Raw genomic sequence first — 23,452 nt, forward strand, 5'->3', positions numbered from 1 at the left:
AGGAGAAATAAAATTAGAAATGTGTTAGGCAGATAGGCAGAAGGGTGAGTCTCTGGCAACGTTTTTTGGTTGTTGTTTGTTTTTGACATGGTCTTGACATGTCACCCTAGATTGCCTCCAATTTCTGAGCTCAAGTCATCTTCCTGCCTCAGCCTTCTGAGTATCTTGGGCTACAGGGGGTGCAATTGCACCTGTGAGCATTTTGAATGCAATGAGGAAGCCTTTCAAGTTTGGGGTCCAGGGAAGGATGTGACAATAGGTAAGTTTTAGCAAATCATGACAGCAATATTAGAAGTGAATTACAGGGTCTAAGGCTGATTCGAGAGCAAGGGTTAGAAATTTGATATCTGCATAGCTTCGACCTTAATGAATCTTTAGACCTTCATTCTCAAAAAGTTTATGTGAACTTACAAATTTATTAATAATTTTCCCCTGGAAAACAGATTCATGGCATCATTAAATTTTCTGAATCTTCTTGATCCCAGTTTTAGAACAGTACAATAAGAGGACCAATTAGTTAGAGTAGGAGGGTGGTTTACTGAAGAAATTCATCTATTAGATGTTTGGAGACAGTGGGAATTCAAGTAATTTTATTAAATATTGACTGAGGGCTTGCCTGAGCCAGACACTATACTAGGTACTTGGAATACATCAAAGATCAAAGCTGGCATATATCCCCAACTTCTAGAAACTCAATCTATACCAGAGTATATATAAGAGACAGAAAGGAAGCAATAATTTTGGTCAATAGTATAATATTAAAAAGGTGAAGTACTGCTGGGCGTGGTGGTGCACACTTGTAATCCCCACACTTGGGAGGCGGATACAAAAGGATCACGCAGGTTTGAAGCCAGCCTTGTTGGCTTAAGAGACCTTGTTTCCAAATAAAAATATAAAAATAGGTCTGGGAGTGTGGCCCAGAGGTAGAAGGGTTTCCAGGAACCCCAGTACCACCAAAAAAAAAAAAAAGGTGAAGGAAAAAATAAGTATAGATGAATAAGGGAGATCAAAGGTGTTTAGTGCTGTGGGACATAGTGCCTTGCCTGTAATCCCAGCTAGTCAGGAGACTGAGGCAGAAGGATAGCAAGCTTGAGGGCAGCCTGGGTAACTTAGCAAAACCCTGTCTCAAAGTAAAATGTAAAAAAGGCTGAGGATGTAGCTCAGAGAAAGAGTGTTTACTTAGCTTGTGTGAGGCCTGGGTTTATTCCCCAGTACTGCATGTGCAGGGTGGAAATTGCTTAGTGTTTAGTGGAGATATAGGTCTCAAAGTGTTTCAAAGACAATCAGAATCACTTAGGGTGAGATGGGAAAGTGTTTGTTAAATGCAGCTGTCTGGCTTGTTTCTTGCCATACTGATTGTTTCTCTGGGGGTTAGATCTAGGCATCTGTATTTTCCTAAATTATCCAGGTCACTGGGATGCACACTAGGCTTGAGAAACACACCCCAATCTTTGGTACATACATCTTCATATAGAAATTTCTTCAGGAAGTTTCTTGTTTAGGGATTAAGAAAGTGAAGTACTTCTTATCACCAAACTTAAATCTTTTCTGCTATTGTGAGATATTTCCTCTCTATCTGGGCACATTCTGAGAAGGAGGTGAACTGGCCAGGAATCAGACTGTCAGGCAGTCCTTGGCAACAGGGAAGATCAAAGGAAAGAAGAAGGAGATAATCCGCATATGACTCAACACACTCATGGTCAATTACAAAAAAGGAACTTAAGACTTGGCTTCCCTACTTGTGAAACAAGAAAGCATAGCCCTTTCACAAGAACACCTAGCCCTTTCACGGGACGAAAAGACTACCCAATTCGATAAGATATACAAGACACACATTCTTAGCAAAAGAATGTCAGAGAGGAGAGCATGTTTTAGTGGGACATTGAATCAGTTTACAAAATCTAAAAAGAAAGAGAACGGCCAAATATCTATCCCAACCATTGGCTGAGCACCAGAGTGGTGCCTGAAACTCAGTTAAAGCGCTTTATGGACTTAGCTCACTGAACCCTCTTGCCAACCTCATACGGTGGGTATTATCGCCATCGTTCTTTTGCTGAGTGTGAAAACTGCAGCATGGAGAAGTGAATTCATTTGCCCTAACATTTGGCAGATAGGAACTGGGAGAACCAGGGTTTTTTTCCTGAGCACTTGAACTTTTTCTCACTTTGCTGTGTGGCTTCCTACTTTCCCTTCCCTTCAACCTTATTAGAAAGTACAGTCAATGAAGCCTGATGCGTGCTAGAGTCACAACTACTTCATTTTATTACCTGCTCCAGTGTTTGGCTCCTCATTTATGTATTTAATAGCCAAATAACTGAAAAAGAAGACAACTACTTCTGTCTGCGTGGAATCATCCTGCTCGCTTCCAGCGCTGGCTCCTGTCACTTGGTGGATATACAGTGGTCTCTTCCCCTTTGTCTCCCTTGCAGCCCAATTTGCTGCAGCTGCCACAAATGACCTTGTTTTCTTCTGACACTGCTTCCAATCTCGGTTCCTGTAGTCCTGAAGTCAAGGGGGCATTCTTGATATATTTCTTTATTTCCTGCCTTTCCTGATCCACCCCCCCATTCATACAATTGATGAACAAATCCTATAGATTTGTCTTTTCAAGAGTTTGTCAGCTATGGTTGCTTTTACACAGCCTGTGTCAAGTCTTATCTGGTTTATTGTAGTAGCCATTTGTAGTGGTTTGGAAATAGAAGGCCCCTCCCTAGCTCTCAAGGAAACAAGGTAGCAATGTTGGAAGCAGGACTTGGTTGTTAACTAAGAAGTGGATAAATCTTTTCTAATGGATTTATCTGAGTGGTGGGCTGGGATGGTAGGGTGTGAATGGAGAAGGGTCCCTGGGCCTGGGATCTTGGAGATTATACATGATTTTCCTTCCTCTCCTCTCCTCTCCTCTCCTCTCCTCTCCTCTCCTCTCCTCTCCTCTCCTCTCCTCTCCTCTCCCTTTCTCCATTTCTTACCACCATGCTCTGAGATTGATGGTCTCCAGCGTCCAATGGACTGAACCTCAAAATCCCCCAGGAAATCAAGAGCAAACAAATCTTCCTTCTTCTACTTTACATGGTCAGGTCTTTGATTTATAGCAGTGAAAATGCCAACCAAGACACCTCCTAACTGACTAATAATGACACTTGTCCATCCTTTTCCTTATAGTGAGAGTGATCTTTTCAAACAAAATCATGTTCACACCACTTTCTTTATTGAAACCCTTATTAGCTTCCAACTGTTTTTTTTTTAAATCAAGATCAAAGTCCTTACCATGGCTTAGAAGGGGCTGATTGGACTTGATTCCCCTACCCCCCTTTTTTGGCTATGTTGGGGATTGAACCTAGGGCCTCCAGTATACTAGGCAAGCACTCTACCCTGAACTATATCATGCCCAACCCTTGCCTGGATCCCTCCAATACCTTAAAACTTTCCTTTACTCCTTTCTGTGCTTCAGCTATAGTAAACTTCTCCCAATTTCTGGAAACTCTGTGCTTTATCCTGCTGAAAAGACTTTATACATGCTGAGCCCTGTACTTGGAATCTTGGAATGTGCTTCACTTCTTCCAGTCTTTTTATCCACTTAGCAAACTGCTACTTACCCATCAGATTGCCAAGGCTTCTAGATTTGATAAGTCTGCCTGTATATTTATTTGTTCACTTATTTTCTAAAGTCTCTTCATCTTTCCTTCATACTAGTTATTATTATTTATAGTTATACCTGCATTTTTTGTAATTGGTAGATAGTCTGTGTCTCCTTTTTCCATATTTTGATATTTTATTTGTGATCACAACAGTGCTTATGAAGAAGAAAGAACAAATCAACTCAGGAATAGAAGGCATTTGGTTCAAACCTAGTCTATTTCTTCATTCCTTTATGTCACACCATGTAAGAGATTGGGGAGTTTGTGTTTGAATATTCCCAAGTTTCACATGCTTAGTGACCACTGACCACTAGGGTTATATGAAAGTAGCAATATTTATCTTCATTTTATAGATAAGGAAACTTGGGCTCAGAGAATGTGGGAAACTATCCCTTAAAGCCCCACAGGAATGAGGCTTTCCCATTTCCCAATGTTAGAGCTGGGCTCCGTTTGTCCCACAGCCTCTAATTCATCACACCTTTGTCATTTGTGTAAGGCTGTCATGCAAAGACTGCCCTAGCCAGGACAGTCCTGAGTTTCCAGAAACAGAGTGAGCTGCAGGCCCCGTCCCTGTTGGAGCTTAGTCCTGTGCACAGGGGGCTCTTCTTGGGTCATTAGGCAACTTCAGTCAGCAATGATACTAAGGGCCCAGAGAGAATTCACAAACAATCCAACTTTCTCTCTCTCTTTCGATTTCTCTCTAATGTAAGACAAAAAAGGAACTTATTCCAGATGTGCCTCACAATTCATCAGGCACATGCAGTTGAAATCAGCATGAGTTTATGTCATTACCTGAGTGGTTAGTCTATACGTTGCCTTCTCTGGACAACAGAGTCTCATCATTTCTAGAACCTAGAGCAGAAGGGTTCCGAGCCATAAATTCATACCCTGGGAGGACGGAAAGACCACACAGAATGTGGCTTCTCCTTGGACCAGGTTTTTTTTCCCCCTTTTTTGCTTTTTATCCCAAATTATACCAATTTGGAAAGCACTGTTAAATTATGGGTTCTTCTATCTACACTGAAACTAATTTTATTTTTAAAAAAGTATAACATAAAGATAGAATAGCCAGGCGTGGTGGCACACACTTGTAATCCCCACGCTTGGGAGGCAGAGTCAGGAGGAGAGCGCAGGTTCGAAGCCAGCCACTCTGGCTTAAGAGACCCTGTTTCCAAATATAAAAAAAAGGATAAAATAGGTCTGGGAGTGTAGCCCCGAGGTAGAAGGGCTTCCAGGAACCCCAGTACCACTACCAAAAAAAAAGAATAGCACAATGAGCCTCTCTATCCCTATCACCTAGCTTCATCAATGATCAATTCATGCCAAGTCTATACCCCATGATTGATTATCTATCTGCTTCTCCATTGCCCTGGTAATTAAAAAATAATTTCAAACATTAGGTAATTATATTGTAAATGTTAAAGTCCATATTTCTAAAAAGTAACCACAAAAATTAGTCTCAATACTACTATAAGCTTCCCAAATTAATAATATTTTTTCTGTATCATAAAATATTTAGTTATGTTTGTGTTTACTGGATTGTCTTTAATCTTTTGTTGTTGTTCAAATTTGGATCTAAAAAAAGATGTGAATGCTATGTTTGGCTGTTATGTGAGTCTTTTTTAATTTATAGGTTCCTCCCTTTATTTATCTTTTTTTATGGGGATATTTCATTGGTCAAACTCACTTTTTTGTCTGCTAGAATTTCCCACAACTTGAATTCTGCTAATTACATCCTCTTCCTACCATTTATCTTGCTGTTCTAACACCACATTCCTTATAACTGGGCAGTTAGGTATAGAGGTATGACCAGACTTGATTATTATTATCTTTTTCTATTTTATTTTTTTTGAAATCCACCACGATGAATATGCGTATTTCTATAGACCATGGTGATCAAATAGGAGAACTTGCGCTTTCTACTACAGTAGTTAAGATTTTGCCTTTAATGCAGGTCAAATCTGTCATCCAGTACTGGTTGTTCTCTTTCTCCTGCATGACGTTTGGAAAAGGACTCTGAGCTTTGATTCTCTCAGATGTGATGGAAGTTGACTAATAATAATTCTCAATTTCTGAGGTTATTGGATTAAGTTGGGAAATAGCATGCATAACTATACACCTGGTCCATAGTAAATGCTAAGGAAAGACAAGCTTTGACTTTGTGTTGCATTTTTTCTCTTTTCCCTTCTTCCTTTTGTTCTTCTTTTTCTTCTTCCTCCTCTACATGCCATTAATTTTATAATCACAAAGGTGTTCATAAGGAAGAAAATCATAGAAGGAATTGCCCAGGGATCTAGCTCAACCCTTACCTGCTGCTTAATTCTTTTCCACTCTACTCTTCAAAAGAACGCAATTGAATATTTTCAGAAATGGCTTGATCTAAGCATCTTGTTTACTCATTACCAGAGCATCCTTTCTTATATCCTCAAAATACTTTCCTAAGCACTTCCTGTCCTTGATTCTAGTTCCATTCATTAACACTCTACTGAGCAAGTCTTAGGCATTGACATACTAGATAAGAGTACATGTTCTGGAATCAAAGAGATGAGGGTTCAAATATCATCTTGTCAAACAATTTCTGCATGTCTTTGGGTATTTTTGCACACTTCTGTTTGTAAATATTTTGATTTTTGATCAGGAAAATATGTTAGTATTTTGGGTATTTTGGTTTCTGATCAGGAAAATAGTAATGTCTGTTTCATAAGATTGTTTTGAAAAGTAACTGAGATAATTCATGTAGCGTGCTTAGTAACAATGCTCGGTGCATAGAAGGAGCTCGATAAAAGCTTAAAACCTGTTTCCTGGTTCTAAGGGACAATCTTTCAGGTATATGAAGTCATCCTTAGTCTCAGTTGAAATTTTCTTCTCACCTGCTATTCATCCCTCGTTCCCTCAACAGTTTGCACCACATGAGTCTAAGTTTTTATTCAAGCACTGTCTTTGTTTGTTGTGCTCTATCAAAATGGATAATTTATAAAGAACTGATATTTATTTTCTCATGATCCTGGAAGCTGGGAAGTCTAAGATCAAGACACCAGGAGGATTAATGTCCGGCGAGGGCTACTCTCTGTTTCCAAGATGCATTTTCTGGAGATAATAAACACTGTTTCTTCATATGATAGGGAGAATAGAAGGGCAAAATAATGCACCCTTCTACCTCCAGTGCTTATGTAAGGGTACTAATTGCACTTAAGAGAGCAGGACCTTGTAACTTATCACCTTCCAGAGCCCACCTCTTAAGAGTGTTTCATTGAAAATTAATTTTTAATATGAACTTAGAGGAGACACCATTGTTCAAAGCATAGCAGGCTCAGTTTTTATCTCAGCCATCCTAATAATTGCCCCAGAAAGAGTCAAGTATGTCCAAGTCCTTTTCAATGTATTAGACATGATCCATAAAGAAAGAAGACTCAGAGACTACTTCATTTGCCGATGGATTAGGCAAATAGAAGCTAAGGCACTTTTTTTAGACTTCTCAATTTGTCTTTGATTACAATAGTTTTTGCTTTTATCACTGAGTACATAGTAAGCATTCAAAACATAACTTTGGAGTGGCTAAAGAAGACTGAAGCTCAGGAGGAGACATCTCTTATCAGTGTCTCATAGCCAGTGAGTAAAGGAGCTGGTATATAAGGCACTGTTTTTCTGGTGGTGTACACTTACAACCCCAGCACTGGGAGGCTGAGACAGGAGGATCGCAGATCATGGACAGCCTCAGCTACTTAGCAAGGCCTTTTGCAACTAGTGATTAGTGATACCCTGTTTCAAAATAAAGAATAAAAAAAATAGGGATGGGGTGTAGTTCAGAGGTACAGTGTCTCTGGGTCCCATTCCCAGTACTGCAAAAAAATAGTATATAGTATATATGTATATATATGAAAAGCATCTAGCAATGCTTTGTTTGATTAAATGCTTGATAAATATTAGTTGTGGTTTCTTCCCTTTTATTCTTCATCTTCCTTCTCCTTTTATGTTTTTACTCATGTCTTCTGCTCTTGCTTCTGATTAAAGTATTCAGAAAGAGTGATGATAAAATAAACTATAATTTTCTTACCTCCACGGGTTCACTGATTGCAGTCAGTTCAGAGAGACAAGGAAAATCATACTTCTCTGAAGGCGAGACAGTATCTCTGATAGTTGATTCCAGTGGCATTTTTTTTCAGTAATATTAAAAAGAATAAAAATAATTCTAGGTGAGTGTAGATTTGTCTGGAACCTTTTTAACCTTTTTATATGTAAATCAATGTGTCCAACTGCCTTTATTATTATGTTTATACATTTACTATGATTGAGAGAATATTTCATTCATGGCTTAGCCAATATTTATTTATTTATCAAATATATGAATACTTATGGATAGGTATATAGATCTAGCATTGATTTAGGAACTTTATAAATGATACGACAGTTCTTATTGAGGTAGATATTAATATCCCCTCACTTGACATGCAGAAAGTGAAGCATTTCACCAGGTGGAGAGTGGAACTCACTTCTCTGCTTGCACAATGATAACATTAGTGTTTGAACAGAGAAGTCTTGTTCTAATGGCTCTACTCTGAACCTCTGTGTTCTGCTGTCCCGCCATTCTATTTTCTGGATTAAGTGATTTAGACTTCTCAGAGTTCATCTTGCCATGCTGTTAATGTGGTTATAACAAAACTGATAAGAATCTTTCCTTTTATAATTTCCCCAGCCAAATTTTCAAGCCTCCCTTCCAAAGGCCACAGTAAGCTCGGTATGTGTCTAGACCAGGAATGTCCCCTCTTGTCCTCTGAATTTACTTTCCCTGACTCCACTCAAAGTTCAAACCATTGAAGCCCCACCAGCTGGAGCAGCTTCCTCCCTCAGATGCTTCCTAAGGGAACATACTGGAAAAATGAGATCATCAGTGGCCACAAAAGGGAACTTTTGTAGTTCTTTACTCAGAAGCTTGCCATTAACTTAAACTAGCATTTAGCTATGTAAACTCCACGTGAAATCTTCCCCTAAGTCTCTCATCTCCAGATGTTCTTTTCACGAGGGAGAGGAGTTACTATCTGTCAAAGGCCTTAGAAGACAGGTCTTGTCTATTGGGTGGGGCTGGGATCCTTGGCTAAGGGCTTCCCTTAGGAAAAGTATATGGGATCCATCCAGTTTTTCCCTTCCAAGATTGAGTGGGCCAGGAGCAACGCCTTGAAGGAGACAAGCTGAGAAGTGGAGCCATCCTCTAAAGAACTTGGAATTGTCCAAAACTAAGAAGCCCTTGGCAGTTCAAGGTCACAGGGCAAGATGCTTTGGGAAGATGACTCATGGTTAGATGGATGAGGCTACTGATATGGCTGTCTCTTCTCCCTGGAGTTATAACTGATGTTTCCTATTGCTCATAATTGGTCTGCTATTCATCACTTTCACAATTGCTATCAGCTCAGTGACAATCAGGAAAAATGGTCTGGAGATAGTTTAGAACAATATAAGCACAATCTATTAACTTGATGACTGAGTGAGTCTATTAGGATCACATACACTAGACATCCAAGGAGCTCCCAGTCTTCTATTCCTCAGACTTTAACACTCATCCATTCAACACTGTTGGTGCAACAAACATTTATTGAATACCCAATTTGGGCCATGCTTTGTCCAAAGACCTTCTGATACAATAAGGTAAAACATTCATAGTCTTTAAGGGATTATTCATAATCTTTAACATCTTACAATAAGTAAGTAGTTCAATACAATTATTATTTTTTGTGGTACTGACAATGGAACCCAGGGGCTTTCCTACCTCCGGGTTATACTCCCAGATCTATTTTTATACTTTATTTGGAAACAGAGTCTCATTATGTTGCTGAGAGCCTCACTAAGTAGTGGAGGCTGGCTTCGAACCTGTTCAATCCTCTTGTCTCAGCCTCCCAAGCGCTGGGATTACAAATATGCACCACCACACCTGGCCAATACAATTATTTTAAGTTCATTAATCTATTGCCCACAGTGCTGTGAGGAGCCTGTAATATTTTTTAAAGACATTAAGTAAGGATTTCAGAGAAGATTATAGTTATAGTGGGTCTAAAGAATTAGTTTGACTTCGCTGGGCATGTTGGCACATGTCTTTAAACCCAGTACTTGGGAAACTAAGACAGGAGGATTGCAGGTTTGAGGACAGCTTGTGGTAATGGTAGAATTCCTCTGGGTTCAATACCCAGTACTCAAATATATACAAAAAAAGGAAGGAAGGAAAGAAGACAAAAGAGTGAATTTGATTAGACCAAATGTAGAATGGAGGAAAGTCATAATAAGCTGAGAGAAGCCATATACAAAGATCTAATGGCACAAAACTCAGTGGCTTACTTCATCCATGACAAGTGGTATAATGTAGCTGGTATGTAGGATGGGTAGAGACTATGGTAAAGGAATTTGAGGCCTGAGATATTGTTTGGTATCAATTTGAGAAAGGCACTGTGTCAAGCTAAGAAGAAAAATACTTAGCTTAGTCTTAATGGTAACAGAAACTCAATGAAATTTTCTAAGCAGGAAAAAGGATAAATTATTACATTAATGTAGTGACTTCTTCTATAACTTAATAGAGAACACAGATGAGATATATTCTCAGCCATGATCATAACAGTCTGTTTTTCTGTACTTGGACTTGCTCTCTCTCTCTCTTAACTTTTCTGGTTTCTAGGTATATAGGCTGAACATGGTGTGCATAGCTTAGCCATTTCCAGTTTGTATCTAATATCATTTTCAACTCAGAAAGACCAAAGAACATCTGAATCTAAATTCCCAAGAAAAATTCTCATTGGTTCACTTTGTATCAGGTAATCATCTTAAGTCTACCTAGCCTTGATGGAAAGCAGTAAGGTTGTTTAGTTGAAATATGGCTATCAAACTATACTTTTATATCTGATAATTTGGAAGTATTTTAAGTTCCTGTAGGTTGCCAGGCATGGTGGGGCATGCTTGTAATCCCAGTACTTGGAAGGCTGAGACAGGAGGATCACAGGTTCATGGCCAGCCTCAGCTACCTAGTGAGGTTCTATGCAGCTGAGTGAGACCCTATTTCAAAGTAAAGAATAAAAATAGGACTGGGTAGAGGTAGCTTGGAGTTAGAATGCCCATGGGTTCAATCCCCAGTACTGCAAAAAAAAATTCTGTAACCTTTTAAATTTTCAAACTGGAGTTCTCTAACCCAGGGCAATACACTATGAAGTGCCAGCATATATTCAAAGCCACAGGACAAAAAGATAAGAGGTTCTTGAACTTAATGTTATGTAAGCATCCCCCGAGAGTTTATGAAATCACAGATTCTAGAGTAGTAGGATTGTGATTCACTGAGTCTATGCCTGGCCTAAGAATTTAAATTACTAACAGGTACTTCAGGTAATTAATGAAACAAGGCCTAGGAATCACTCTCTGAGAATCATTTTGAGGGTAAAATGTTTATTTGTTTATAATAAAACGAGCTCATCAATTCTAGAGTAGAATATTTAATTTGTATTAGTATTTAAGATAAAATAGAATGCAGAGACATTCTGTACTTCTTTTTGTTATTTAAGGTATTTTGTCACAAACAGATTGAAAATATTTTTATATTCTTTTCTTAATTAAAATTTTTTTTGGTACTGGGTATTGAACCCAGGGGCATTCTACCTTCAAGATAATATACTCCCACTTTTTCATTTCTTATTTGAAACAGGATCTTGATAAGTTTCTGAGGCTGGACTCAAACCTGTGATTCTCCTGGTGTGGGCTTCCAATTATGGGATAATAGGTGTGTGCCACCACACCTGGCCTCTTAGAGCTGCTGGGCACTTTGCAGGAGTGAAGGTAATATCTCTGTGGCAGAGATTAAGAGCAAAAAATTATACTGAGTTTGGGCAGGGAAGAGGTCTTCCAAAGGAAGACAAAGAGAGAAAGAAAGATATGGCAGGATTAGGATTCCAGTTTAGTTAAGTTTTGATAGAACAATTGTTTACTCAATTGTTGAGCCCCTACAGTATATCAGGCATTAGAGATTTAATAGTAAACAAAACTCAGCATGTAAGCGGTCTATTAGGAGAGGCAGATGAATAATTAAGTAGGAAAATATACAGTTGACAAAGTAAGAAAGCATGTCTCGAGCATAGGATATTAAATAGGTATTTAAAAGAGGCGATGCAGGAGAAAGAACTAGGGATCAGAGATTTGGGGAACTTTACATCAGGAAAAGAGCATCCATGTGACCTAAGTAATTGAGTGGGATGTGGCAGAATCTGTAACAAGTTGTATTGGGTTCCTGTAGTCATGGGAACTCAGGGCCTGGTCAGAAAATCATAGCTATACAAGATTCTTATGTTCATGTTGATAACAGAAGGTTAGGTCATCAGAAATAAGAATGATCAATGATCTCATGGTATAGATAAGATAGTAAAGGCCCAGAGAAGACTGACTTGGCCAAGGCTAAGCAGTTTACACTAGAACTGGGATGAGCTCTTTCCTGGGCAGCTCCTGGCTGAAGAAAGACTTTGTGTTCAATCGATAGCTTATATTAGCACACTATGAAGAAGAGTTCCATACCCAAAATTTATTTTGAGGTAAAAAAAAGTTCCATGGACAAGTATATTTGGTAAATGCTGTATTTTGTACATTACCTTCTCAGGACTTCCAAGTGACCAATTAGCATGTTGTCAGCTGACAAATCCTATGTAGAGCAATCTAGTGAGCTTTGTTTGAACTAGTCTTTTCTGAATTTACTGGACATAGAAATAACGTCCACTCCCCATCCCAGTTTTGTTGAACTCAAGGTCAGTCAATATTCTCCAGAAACACACTTTGGAATGTTATTCTGGTGAATAAGAACTTTGGAATCCATAGAGCAAGGTTAACCATACCAATCACCCTACCCCCTCTTGAGAGTAAGTAATGAACCACAATTACCACCTCTCCTCAATGTTTACTAGAAATGACCAGGGCAGAAGGGCAGAGAAAAGGATTCAGTGTTTGGAATAAGACATGTGCTTGAATTCTAAATCCAAACCATTTTTGATTTGTGACATTAAGTTGCCTGATCACAGAACCTCAAACTTTAAAAAAAATAAAAAATGTTTTCAAGGAGTGCATGGAAACAATGCAACCTAACCCATAGGTTTAGGATAGAGATTAAATTAATTCATAAGGGTTAAGCATTTGAAAGACTTTGGAGGTTATGAAATGTAAGTTTGAATTTTTTTCAATCACTTCCTCACTACTTGATTTTGGAAAAGACCTCAGTCTTATCCTCTATGTAATGGGAGAAAAAGGAGTACCCACTTCATGGTATGGCTCTGCATACTAAATCACTCCCTTTCTGTCAACCCTGAGCACTGAATCTAGCATATATAGACTTCTTTTTTTTGCAGGTCTAGGGATAGAACCCAGGGGCATTCTACCTCCGAGCTATACCCCCTGCCCTATTTTTTATTCTTTATTTTGAAACAGGGTCTCACTAAGTTGTGGAGGGCCTCACTAAGTAGCTGAGGCTGTCTGCAAACCATGATCCTTTGGTCTCAGCCTCCCGAATGCTGGTATTATAAGTGTGCATGTGTACCACCATGCCCGGCTAGCATATATAAACTTTTAAAAGAAAAATCTCAATGTTATTTTGAATGCATCAAAACTGAGTACTTCATCCTCCATATTGAGATGGATATGAGCTGAAATATGTGAATAACTGACAAGAAAAATAGTTCCTTGCCTGAAGATCGTAAAACCAACCCTATCATCTTGCCTGTGTACATCTTGGAAAACAGACAGCTAATGTGGGTATCTCAGCGGGTTGTATATTTATTTCTCTAATATTTTTTCATTAGCAGAGGTAAGCGTGGCAAGATGGAGGTTTGGCTTGCTCTAAATGCCGTCTTTCCGTCACCGAGATTAAGGAGTTGTTCTGTTGGGCTCTTATCATTCAAGGGGAATGGCTTGAAAAGTGATGTTTATCCTGACAGGGGGAATTAGGTATCATTTAATGACTTATAGAGCCATAGATAGAGTTGAGTTGTGCAATGCGATTTCTTATATGGAAAACGAGATCTTGCAAGTTGGTAATTCTTCCCTGAGTGAAGGAACCTGAGACTGAAAATAAGAGATTGGGTTGAAGGAGGTCAGGGTACAAACCTTGGGATTGGTGCTAAGACTTCAAAGTAGACTCTGTTCTGTGTTAAGTGATCCTGGGCCAGTAACTTCTATGACATTTCATCTACTTATCTGTTAAGAATTACCAGGGAAATTTAGAGTTATGGCATCCACAGGTTGTTAGGATGCTTACAGAACCGAATGGGCCAATTTTTTAAGCACCAGGGCTCAAATAAGGTAAAGTATAATAGGTGTCTATTCTCTTCACCCCATTCCTATCTTTGTTAAACTATCAATAGTATTTATGGAGTCGTTTGTAGAGCAGATGTTAGTCGCAAGGATATCATATTGACTTTTTCTTTTTAAACTGGGGGTTGAATCCAGAGGCATTCTATCTCTTGAGCTACACCTCCATCATTGTTTATTTTTTGTTTTGAAACAGATTTCTCAGTAGGTTGCTAAGGATCTCACTAAGATGCTGATTCTGGCCTCAGATCTGGGATCTTCCAGTCTCAACCTCCTAAAACCTGGGATTACAGGTGCATGCTACCATGCCCAACTTCCAATTGACTATTACAAATATTCTTACTGATGTATTGTAGTCTCACATCATAATGTAGTTCACAGTGACATACATGCACACAGCACTTGGTGGGCTTTTCCCTGGCTCCTTCCCCACTCCCTCTCTTCCCATACATGATATTAAGTTTGACATTGGTGTTCTCACATCTGTACATTATGTCCATGGAATTGTTTACTTCATTAATTCATGCCCACCCTCCCCTAGACCACCTTACTCGCTCCACTGGGGTTTCTCCTTCATTATCTAAAGATCTTCTTATATCCCAATTACTCCCTAGCTTCTGCATATTAGAGAAAACATATGACCCTTCACTTTCTGTGACTGGCAATCTCAATTAAAATAATGTTCTCCAGGTCCTTTCATTTTCCTGTAAACACCATAATTTTGTTCTTCTTTATTATGGAGTAGAATTCCATCATGTGTATATCCCATAATTTTGTAATCCATTCATTTGTTGATGGACACCTAGGTTGGTTCCAGCAGGTTTAGATTCCCAGCAATATTGAGTAGAGAGTACAGAAAATTTTAATATATCCTTTATCCATATGTGTCCATAAACCCCTGCTCCCACTATTAGCAGCCACATGATAGTGGTACATTTATTATAACTAATAAACCTGCATGGACACATCATTGTTTTTCAAAACTCATAGTTTATATCAAGCTCATTTGGTGCTATAATTCTGAGTCTTGATAAATGTACAATGCTATGCATGTATCATCATAATATCATGCAGAGATCCATGCTGATGAAAATGTTGTACATATTTCTGAGCTTCTCTAAGATGTGCATGTAGCTAAATGTCTCTATTTCTCTTTGCTCATTTAGTTCCCTGTTACAACCTCCTTCAAGCAATCTTGGAGCTGAGTTACCACACCTGCCTTCCTGCTTGGTTTGGGGAATAAGATGACTGAAGTTAACTAACATTACCCACTTATTTCCTTAAATACATTCTCACACATGCTATTTTCTCTGGTCAGTATTATCACAGTCATCATCTAAAGACCTGACCACATAACTTAAAGGAAAGAAGATTTACTTTCTTACGGTTTTGGGCTCAGTCCATGTAAGGCTGTAGACTGCAGATTTCTGCCTGGAGACAGGAGGTAGACAGAGGAGAGCACATAGGTTGTGTTCCTCACATCATGGAGGCCCGACACAAGAGAGAGAGAGCAGAGGCTAGGCTGGGGAAGATAAACCATATATAATTCCCAAGGCCTTACCCCCAGGGACCTGCCTCTAGCCACACCACGCAGATAAATTTGTTACAATGGATTTATACACTCGTGGGATTACAACCCACATGACTCAATTACATCAGCTCCAAACATTAACAAATGAGCTCTTCATGGGACATTTATATCTAACTATAACTCTATTTAATTATGCAGTCATTTACTTTCACGGGATAACTAATCTCACTGTCAAGACATGTGAGCGTGTCTTATTTAATTCACGACTCTTATTCTCTTATCTCGTATAGCTACTAGGGCAATGAATGATTACAAACTTCTGCAATCCTATGAGTTTGTGTGCGAATTACTGAATAGCAGATGGCCTGTATAGATCCTCTCCCAGAGCCCCAGGTTGACTAAACGCTTCAGCTATGTTCCTCTGCAGATGCTGCTGTGATGCCCTCTTAAATACTTTCTATGTTCAACAGTCCTGATCCCTTCCAACCCACTGAATTTATGGTGAGCGTAGACTCAGAAATTAGTTTCCCTATAAAACTGAGACATCAACCACTGTCCCTTCCTCCCATCTCTCTCTTTATAAGTGTCTTATTTTGTACCTTATCATTTCCTGGGCAAAGTCAAACCTGTCAACCCACTCTTCTCCAGGTAACCATTTCAATTGTCTCTAAAGGGATATTTTCCACTCTTATCCCATTTTAATGACTTTAAGGTAAATTGTTTCTTTTGTGGTGACCAACTGCATTTCATTTATCTCTGCTAGAAGAGCATAACAACTTCAAATATACAAGTTTTATCCCTGGCAGAGCATCATTTTCCACATCTGTGGTGTTTAACACATATGGTTTGGACTCTGTAATATGTTCACAAAGGGGAATCATATATATATAACCTTGACCTAGGAGAGTTTACTCTGTGATAGGTGAGAGGGACGCATAAACAAGAAAATTGCAAGAAAACATGAAATCTCAAAAACTGAATGAGAGGAGAACAGAGGGGAAGTCAAGGTTCTGGTGTGCAGGGGATGTCTCCTGGAATTCAGCAAGGAGGAAGAAGTAGGGAGGGGACTTTGGTCCAGAAGCACAGCATAGAAAAAGGCGTTCAGGTAAAAAGTAGTCCACTGCTAAAAGTAGTTGAGTTGTGCTGTATCAGAGAGTAGGATTAGTAGGTATAATATGCAAGAAGCAGTAGTAGAGGGCTTTGAATATCAAATTAATTTGTGAAGGCTTCTACCGGAAGACAGATGGAAAATTTGAAGGGGTTTAAGCAAGAGGGTAGAGTAGGCAGTGATGCTTTGGGAAGTTGCAAGAGAATGTGCTGGAATGGGTAGCACTGGATCAGGGAGTCCAGTGTAGAGGTCATGCCAGTTGTTTATATAAGAGGCATGGCTGACCTGCACCAGAGAGAGAGTGAGGGGCCCAGGGAAGAGAGGTAGAGAAGGAGCCCAGACCAACCCTCAGTTTTTGGCCAGAGGCACAAAATTGACATGGGTGATAAAAGTAATCTTGGGAAACAAGAAACATCTTACACACACATACAAACACACACACACACACACACACACACACACACACACATGCACTCATGCACGCATGCACACACACACATACTTTCTTTGCCTTTGGCATTTCTAAATCAATTTCTTTCATTCAGCATTCCATATGAACTTTTAATTCAATTCAACAGTACTGACTGTCTTATGTTACATGTTAGGTACTATGTTAGGCCCTGAAACAGAGCCCGAGGATAAAAAGATAGTAGATTATTTTGTCTTTAGAAAATGTTTCTCCTTATTTAGTATGGATTGGGCAGCCACATGACCAAGCTTATTAGTACTATAGCAATAGCAAAATACCTGAGGCTTACAGTGAAGATTTCAGAGCCTCTTTTTGGAGTTTCACAAATCATAACCATCTCAATATAAAAAATAACTGACATGGTATTAGCATATGAGATTGATTTTCAGTGTACAAATGCAGTCATTAGAAGTATAGAGTGCAGAATTTAATTCATGAGCTGAATTAATGTTCTATGTAGATGGCCCAAATATCTTAATCAAATACAGAATGTTTACTTAAAGTTTAGGATTCCTAAGACGTCACCAGTATAAAGCTGGAAGGGCCTCTTCTTTTTTATTCCCACAGCCTCCTGTGTGTGTTACTCCACAGCATTTGAACCATGGCAATTTTAATTCTTTGTGTGTGTCTTTACCATTAAACCGTGAGTCCTTTGAAGTTAGCCACTGGATCTTGTTCATTCCTTTTCTTAACTTTTAGACAGCACGTGGTAAGGAGTAAGAAGTTCAGTGAATGTTTATTGAACTTAATTAAACTTTCAGAAATATATCTTCTGCCCCTTCATTTTGCAGATGAGAAAATTAAGGCTTAGGAAGAGGCATCACTTGTGCAAGTTCAAATGGGAAAGTAACAATAGAGTCAGGAATAAATCCTAGTTTGTTTTGATTGCTTAACATTCTTGTGGCTGTTTTTTCCCTCTGGCCCAACGCGGTCTGCTAACTAATTAGCTAGAAGTTGGAAGCATTTACATGTTCTGGAAATGCAAACAATTTTTTTTGTTATGAAAACCAATGGCCATGCAAAAGTAGCCCTTGTATTAAGTACAGGATTTGTTTCTTAGATCCTTCTACTTACTCAAAACCCAGAAGCCAAAGAGGCCTTTAGTATGAGCTTTCATTTTCTTCTGAGAACACACATATGAACACATACATGCACACTCATACCTACACACATACAAATACACGTATATGACCCAAAGCAAAGCAGCTGAGAAGGATATTTTAAATAAAATCTTGGCATGTTGTTTCTGTGTGACCTAGGAAAGTCAAGGGTGCCAGAATTCAAATGGACTTTCAAGTAACTCCCTTCTCCTCCACGCTGGTACGCAGATGGGGATAAGGGACCCTTCTCAGGGTAATGAGGCGCACATTGATTACAAAGTGTCTCTGTCACCTTGGGCCGGCCAGCCAGCCTCTCTGGGCCACAATATCTGCATCTGTAAATGGATTAGATCAGATGATTTACAGACAGATTCCTGCAATGTTGGAACAGACTACAGTTCTTCTCCCTCAGGACCTAATTGGACTGTGGATGGAGTGTTGCAAAGGACCAAAGACGTAAGGGAAGAGAGATCCTGCACTGACACGCCACTGGCTTCTGCCGCCTCACAAGGGCTCCCTGTTTGATGTCAGCCTTTTATCAGAGTGTGTTTGTGCTCGAGCCAGGGTTTGCCTGGCCATCACGCCAGTCCCCCATTCTGTTCCTCAGGGTTCTGGGAAAGAGCCAGTGGCTGTGGAGACTCACTGGCAGGATTTCTTCCCAAGAACGGCCTGGATGGCGAAACTCACAAAGTCCAGAGAGACTTCCTGTTTTGTTTGGTTTTCTCACAAGCTCAAGCTCCTATTGATTACAGAAACCACACACACACACACACACACACACACACACACACACACACGTGCAAAAACAAAAACACACACAAAAAACAGGATGTTCTCTCTCTATTTATTGCTGGAGTCCGATGCAATCTTACCATCTGTGTCACTTTCCCCCATGGCCAGGATTTCACCATTATGGTAATGAAGTCCTGAGCACTGGCTGGAGATGTTATGGAATCTTAAGCTTTGAGCAGTTGTACAGAATCATTTCACTAAGGGGAACCTCCAAATGAAAGAGAAAAGGGCTGACAGCCAGCATCACCTCATGCCATCTCATCGTCTCATCTGATTCTGTCCCTGTGAGTGAGAGTAACTCTCTCTGGTGTTGGTAAGAGAAAGGACATTTGTTCCCAGCATAGGTTCTTGCACATAGTAGGACCAACGTTTTACTGTGTGCTGGACTCTGTCCCAGACACTTTATATGCAAATATTTTGTGAAATATACTTACCCTAAAAGTATATGTCTGAATTTTAAATGTAATTGAGCATTCTATATTTTTATTTACTAAATCTGGCAACCATACTTGGAAGTAACCCTGCTGCCTTGTATTTTTGAATAGGAAGACATGCTCTTGGGAGTAACAGAGATCTGGTCTGGGAATCTGCTACCATTTTATTGCTGTGCAATCTTGGAAAAATTACTCTACTTACTGCCCTGAATTTTATTTTTTCATCTATAAATCATATCTATCTCTCAGGACTGTTGTGAGGATTACATTTTTCAATGCACTTAAAGTATATAATTTGGTGCTTCATGCACATTAGCTTTTAGTGTACTTCTTTTTCATTTCTTTTGGTACTACACTGGACTCAGGATAAATTAGATAATGTGTTAATCACTAGGAGAGGATATGGGTAAGAACATGTGACCGAGCTAATTGGAATCTTTTTGTCAAAACCATGAAGAGAGGGGCTATGGCTATGCTCAGTGGTAGAGTGCTTGCCTAGCATGCACAAGGTCCTAGGTTCAGTCTCTAGTTTTTTCCCCCATTTTTTTTCTTTTTTAAAAAAAGAGAAAATGGTTATTTAAAACCACTGGGAGAAATGTGATGGAGGCTTACACAACAGCATTTTTTTTTGTTTGTTGTTGTTTGTTTTTCAGTCCTAGGAATTGAACCCCTCCATTCTACTTTGAATTATACCACAAGACCTATTTATTTTTATGTTATGAAATGGAATCTCATTAGGTTGCTGAGAGTCTCACTTCATTTCTAAGGCTATCCTAAAAGCTTCAGTCCTCTTGCCTCAGCCTCACAAGAACTGGAATTGCAGGTGTGTACCACCATACCCAGCTACACAGTATTCTTGATACTTACACTGCTCTTCTAGATCTGTGTTCTAGGTAGCTAAGAAAAGACACCCCAGACCCACTTTATATAAAGATTTTGTAAATGATTCTTCTAAGTAATTCAGGATGGAAAAAGTGATGTCTGGGTAATCAGGTATCTGTGGTTCTGGACGAGGGTCCTGTTTTTATTTTTAAAATTTTCACAGAAGCTGGGCACAGTGGTGCACATCTGTAATCCAAATAGTTGAGAGGCTGAGACAGGAGGATCACAGGTTTGAGGATGGCCTCGACAACTTAGCTAGATCCTGTTTTCATTTAAAAAAATCAACCTTAGTATCAAAATATTAAATGACAGAAAGTAAGCAATACAGAAAAAAAGAGAAAGAAAGAATACAATTGGTTTTGGCAAAACATATACCTGGCAGAGGAGAGAGAGAGAGAGAGAGAGAGAGAGAGAGAGAGAGAGAGAGAGAGGTGTCAACATTCTCTAGAATCTTTAAGAATCTTCTTTAAGGTTTTTTATGTGTGTGTCGGGGGTGGGGGGAGGTAACGGGGATCGAGCCCAGAGGAATTCTACCTCTGAGCTACACAGCCAGCCCTATTCTGTTTTTTGGAAACAGGGTCTTGTTAAGTTGATGAGAGTCACTACTTGTTGATGCTGTCCTCGAATCTGCAATTCTCCTATTTCAGCTTCCCAAGTACTGGGATTACAGGCATGTGCCACTGCACACATTGAATCTTTAAATTGTAAAGAGAGCTGTCATATATTCCGAGTCCTCACCATGTCTTGAAATGTCAGTGTAAATGGAGTGAACAAGCCCGTTCACTCAAATATAAAGCACACATTAAAGGTATCTTCTATATCTGATCCTAAGGGATGAGAAGAAAGAAACAGGTAAGATGTGAGGCCTGCACGTCATTGACTGAACTGAAGAATAAGTTGTTATTATGATGATGCTTTCTATGATCTCTTTGCTACTGGACATTAATGATTAGTTCTTCAGGGCTCTTTCATCTATTCATTACTAGTTGGTTGAATAAGGATGTTAAGTCTGGTGAGAATACTTATGGAGATAAGATTGTGTCCTTGCCCTTGGTGGGATGAGTGTCTGTTGGGTGGGATGAACAAGGAAATGTGACTGGTCTAGTAGTATGACTCTGCCCAGAAGATAAACATGGTCAGTTCTAGGTTGAAGGAAGTCAGGGTGAATGGGATTCCTAAATAAGGGAATATTTCATCTATTCATTAATAGTTGGTTGAATAAGGATGTAAAGACCAAATGAGTGAGTTTGGGGCAAGAGAAGAAACTTCCAGAGGACAGGTTATTAAAAAAAAAAGGAGACAATGAATAACATCTCAGTTACATAGAATATTGATCAGCATTGAGAGCAACATCTCAGTTACATAGAACATTGGTCACTATTTAGAACAAAGGTCAGCAAACCATGCCCATTGGCCACAAGCTAGCTCTTTGTTTTTGTAAATACAATTTTGTTGGAACACAACTATGCCTGTTCATTTAAAGTATTGTCCATGCCACTCTCATGCTACAAAGGCAGTGTTAAGTAATTGTGGCAGAGACCACCTGGCCACAGAGTTGAAAATATTTATTCTCTGGCCCTTTACAGAAACAATGTACTGTCTTCTGATTTAGACAGGAATTCACTGTTGGTAGAAATGTGAGTGGTTTCATGAGAGTGGTATGAGACCATGTACCATGCAAAGGTCGAAAAGGGGTGCTTGAGGAGACGAGGGAGATGGCCTGAGGCTAAAACAAATTTAGAATTTGTTTTGAGAACTGCAGGAAGCTTCTGAAGGTTTTTAATCAAGGCATTAATCAAGGTCATATGCACTGTAGCAAGGTATTTAAGAGAGCAGTGTCTGGGCCAGACTCTCTTGCATAAGACCCAAACTCTGTCACATACTGTGAACGTCAGGCAAGTTACTTAATTTACATGTGTCTTGGTTTTCCAGTTTTTTAAATGGTTAATGATAATAGTACTATCTATCATGTAAGGTTATTGTGAAGATAAAACAAGTCAATATAGTCAGAGTGCCAGGGCCAGAAGAGGTTCCCAATGCATATTGTTAGTATTGTGCCTTAATGATCACTCTGGCTTCTGGGTAAAGAATGGCTCAGGATGTGTAAACCTGGTTGTAGGGTGCTAAGGATTTAAGCAAAGACATCCTGTGCCTAGAAAGCCTACTTGAAGCCTTGGTTGGCTGCCATCCTGGCCATCAGCACCTTTAGCTTCAGTCTCTCTGCTGCTCTCCTCATCATTTCTTATGTTATTCCATCTTCCAGGCTTTCAAGAGTGCACTGATGAGTTCCTACTGGTGCTCCGGGAAGGGAGATGTGATTGATGACTGGTGCAGGTGTGACCTCAGTGCCTTTGACGCCAGTGGGCTTCCCAACTGCAGCCCACTTCCGCAGCCGGTGTACGTATGTATGGCCCCTCTTCCTCTGGCCGCCCCTTTTCATGGATTTCTTTATAGACTCACACTCTTGTCTTGCCAGGCCAGGCTGTGTCTTGGCTCGGTTCCCAGGATGCCTAACCAGATCCCTAAAGTCTCCAGTACCTACCTTCTTCTTTGGGAGAGAAGGAGGAAGTTTTGTCAGATTGGAATCATAGCACAGGGGCAGATGACAGTATCTCATTATGTGGAATGTTTTTCTGTGCGTGGCACCACGAATTGAAGCCAGGGGCATTCTGCCTCTGAGCTACACCTCCAGCCCTATTTTATTTTTTCTTTTAAAACAAGGTCTGACTAGATTTCTGAGGATGGAAACAAACCTGTGATCTTCCTGTCTCAGCCTCCCAAGTTTTGAGATTATAAGCATGCACTACCACATCCAGCTCATTGTGTGGAATTTTAAACCATGCCAAGTAGTCACTTCCTTCCTTTCATCCTTTTTTCCCTCCTTCCTTCCATCCTTCCTTCCTTCCTTCCTTCCTTCCTTCCTTCCTTCCTTCCCTCCCTCCTTCCTTTCTTCCTTCTTTCTTTTTGGAACAGTTTGATAACTTACTGCTTTCTCAGTTCCTCTTTTGGGCCCTGGAACTATTAAGAAAGTGTAGAACCTTTTCTAAGAAACTGTTACTCATTTGTTCAACAAAATAATTTTGAACACTTGCTGTGTGTCAGGCTCTGGGGAATAAATATAGATGAACAAGATAGCCATGGTGTGCACATTTAGTGACGTGACAATTTATCAAAGACAGATACCCAATGA

General features: G+C 39.6%; 1 protein-coding gene across 7 annotated transcripts in view; it reads left to right on the forward strand.

Annotated features, from left to right (window-relative positions):
* Positions 1–23,452, forward strand: part of ASTN2 (astrotactin 2) — a gene marked incomplete at both ends in the record, with an annotated part of 976,717 nt that overhangs the window by 785,619 nt on the left and 167,646 nt on the right. For all 7 annotated transcript variants that reach the window (XM_080708339.1, XM_080708335.1, XM_080708337.1 and 4 more), the window contains one exon: positions 22,526–22,659. In XM_080708339.1, coding sequence (XP_080564465.1) covers positions 22,526–22,659 — 134 coding nt within the window. The remainder of the gene's footprint in view (positions 1–22,525; positions 22,660–23,452) is intronic.

This window comes from Muscardinus avellanarius (genome assembly GCF_963383645.1).
Source record: "Muscardinus avellanarius genome assembly, chromosome: 13".
NCBI lineage: Eukaryota > Metazoa > Chordata > Mammalia > Rodentia > Gliridae > Muscardinus > Muscardinus avellanarius.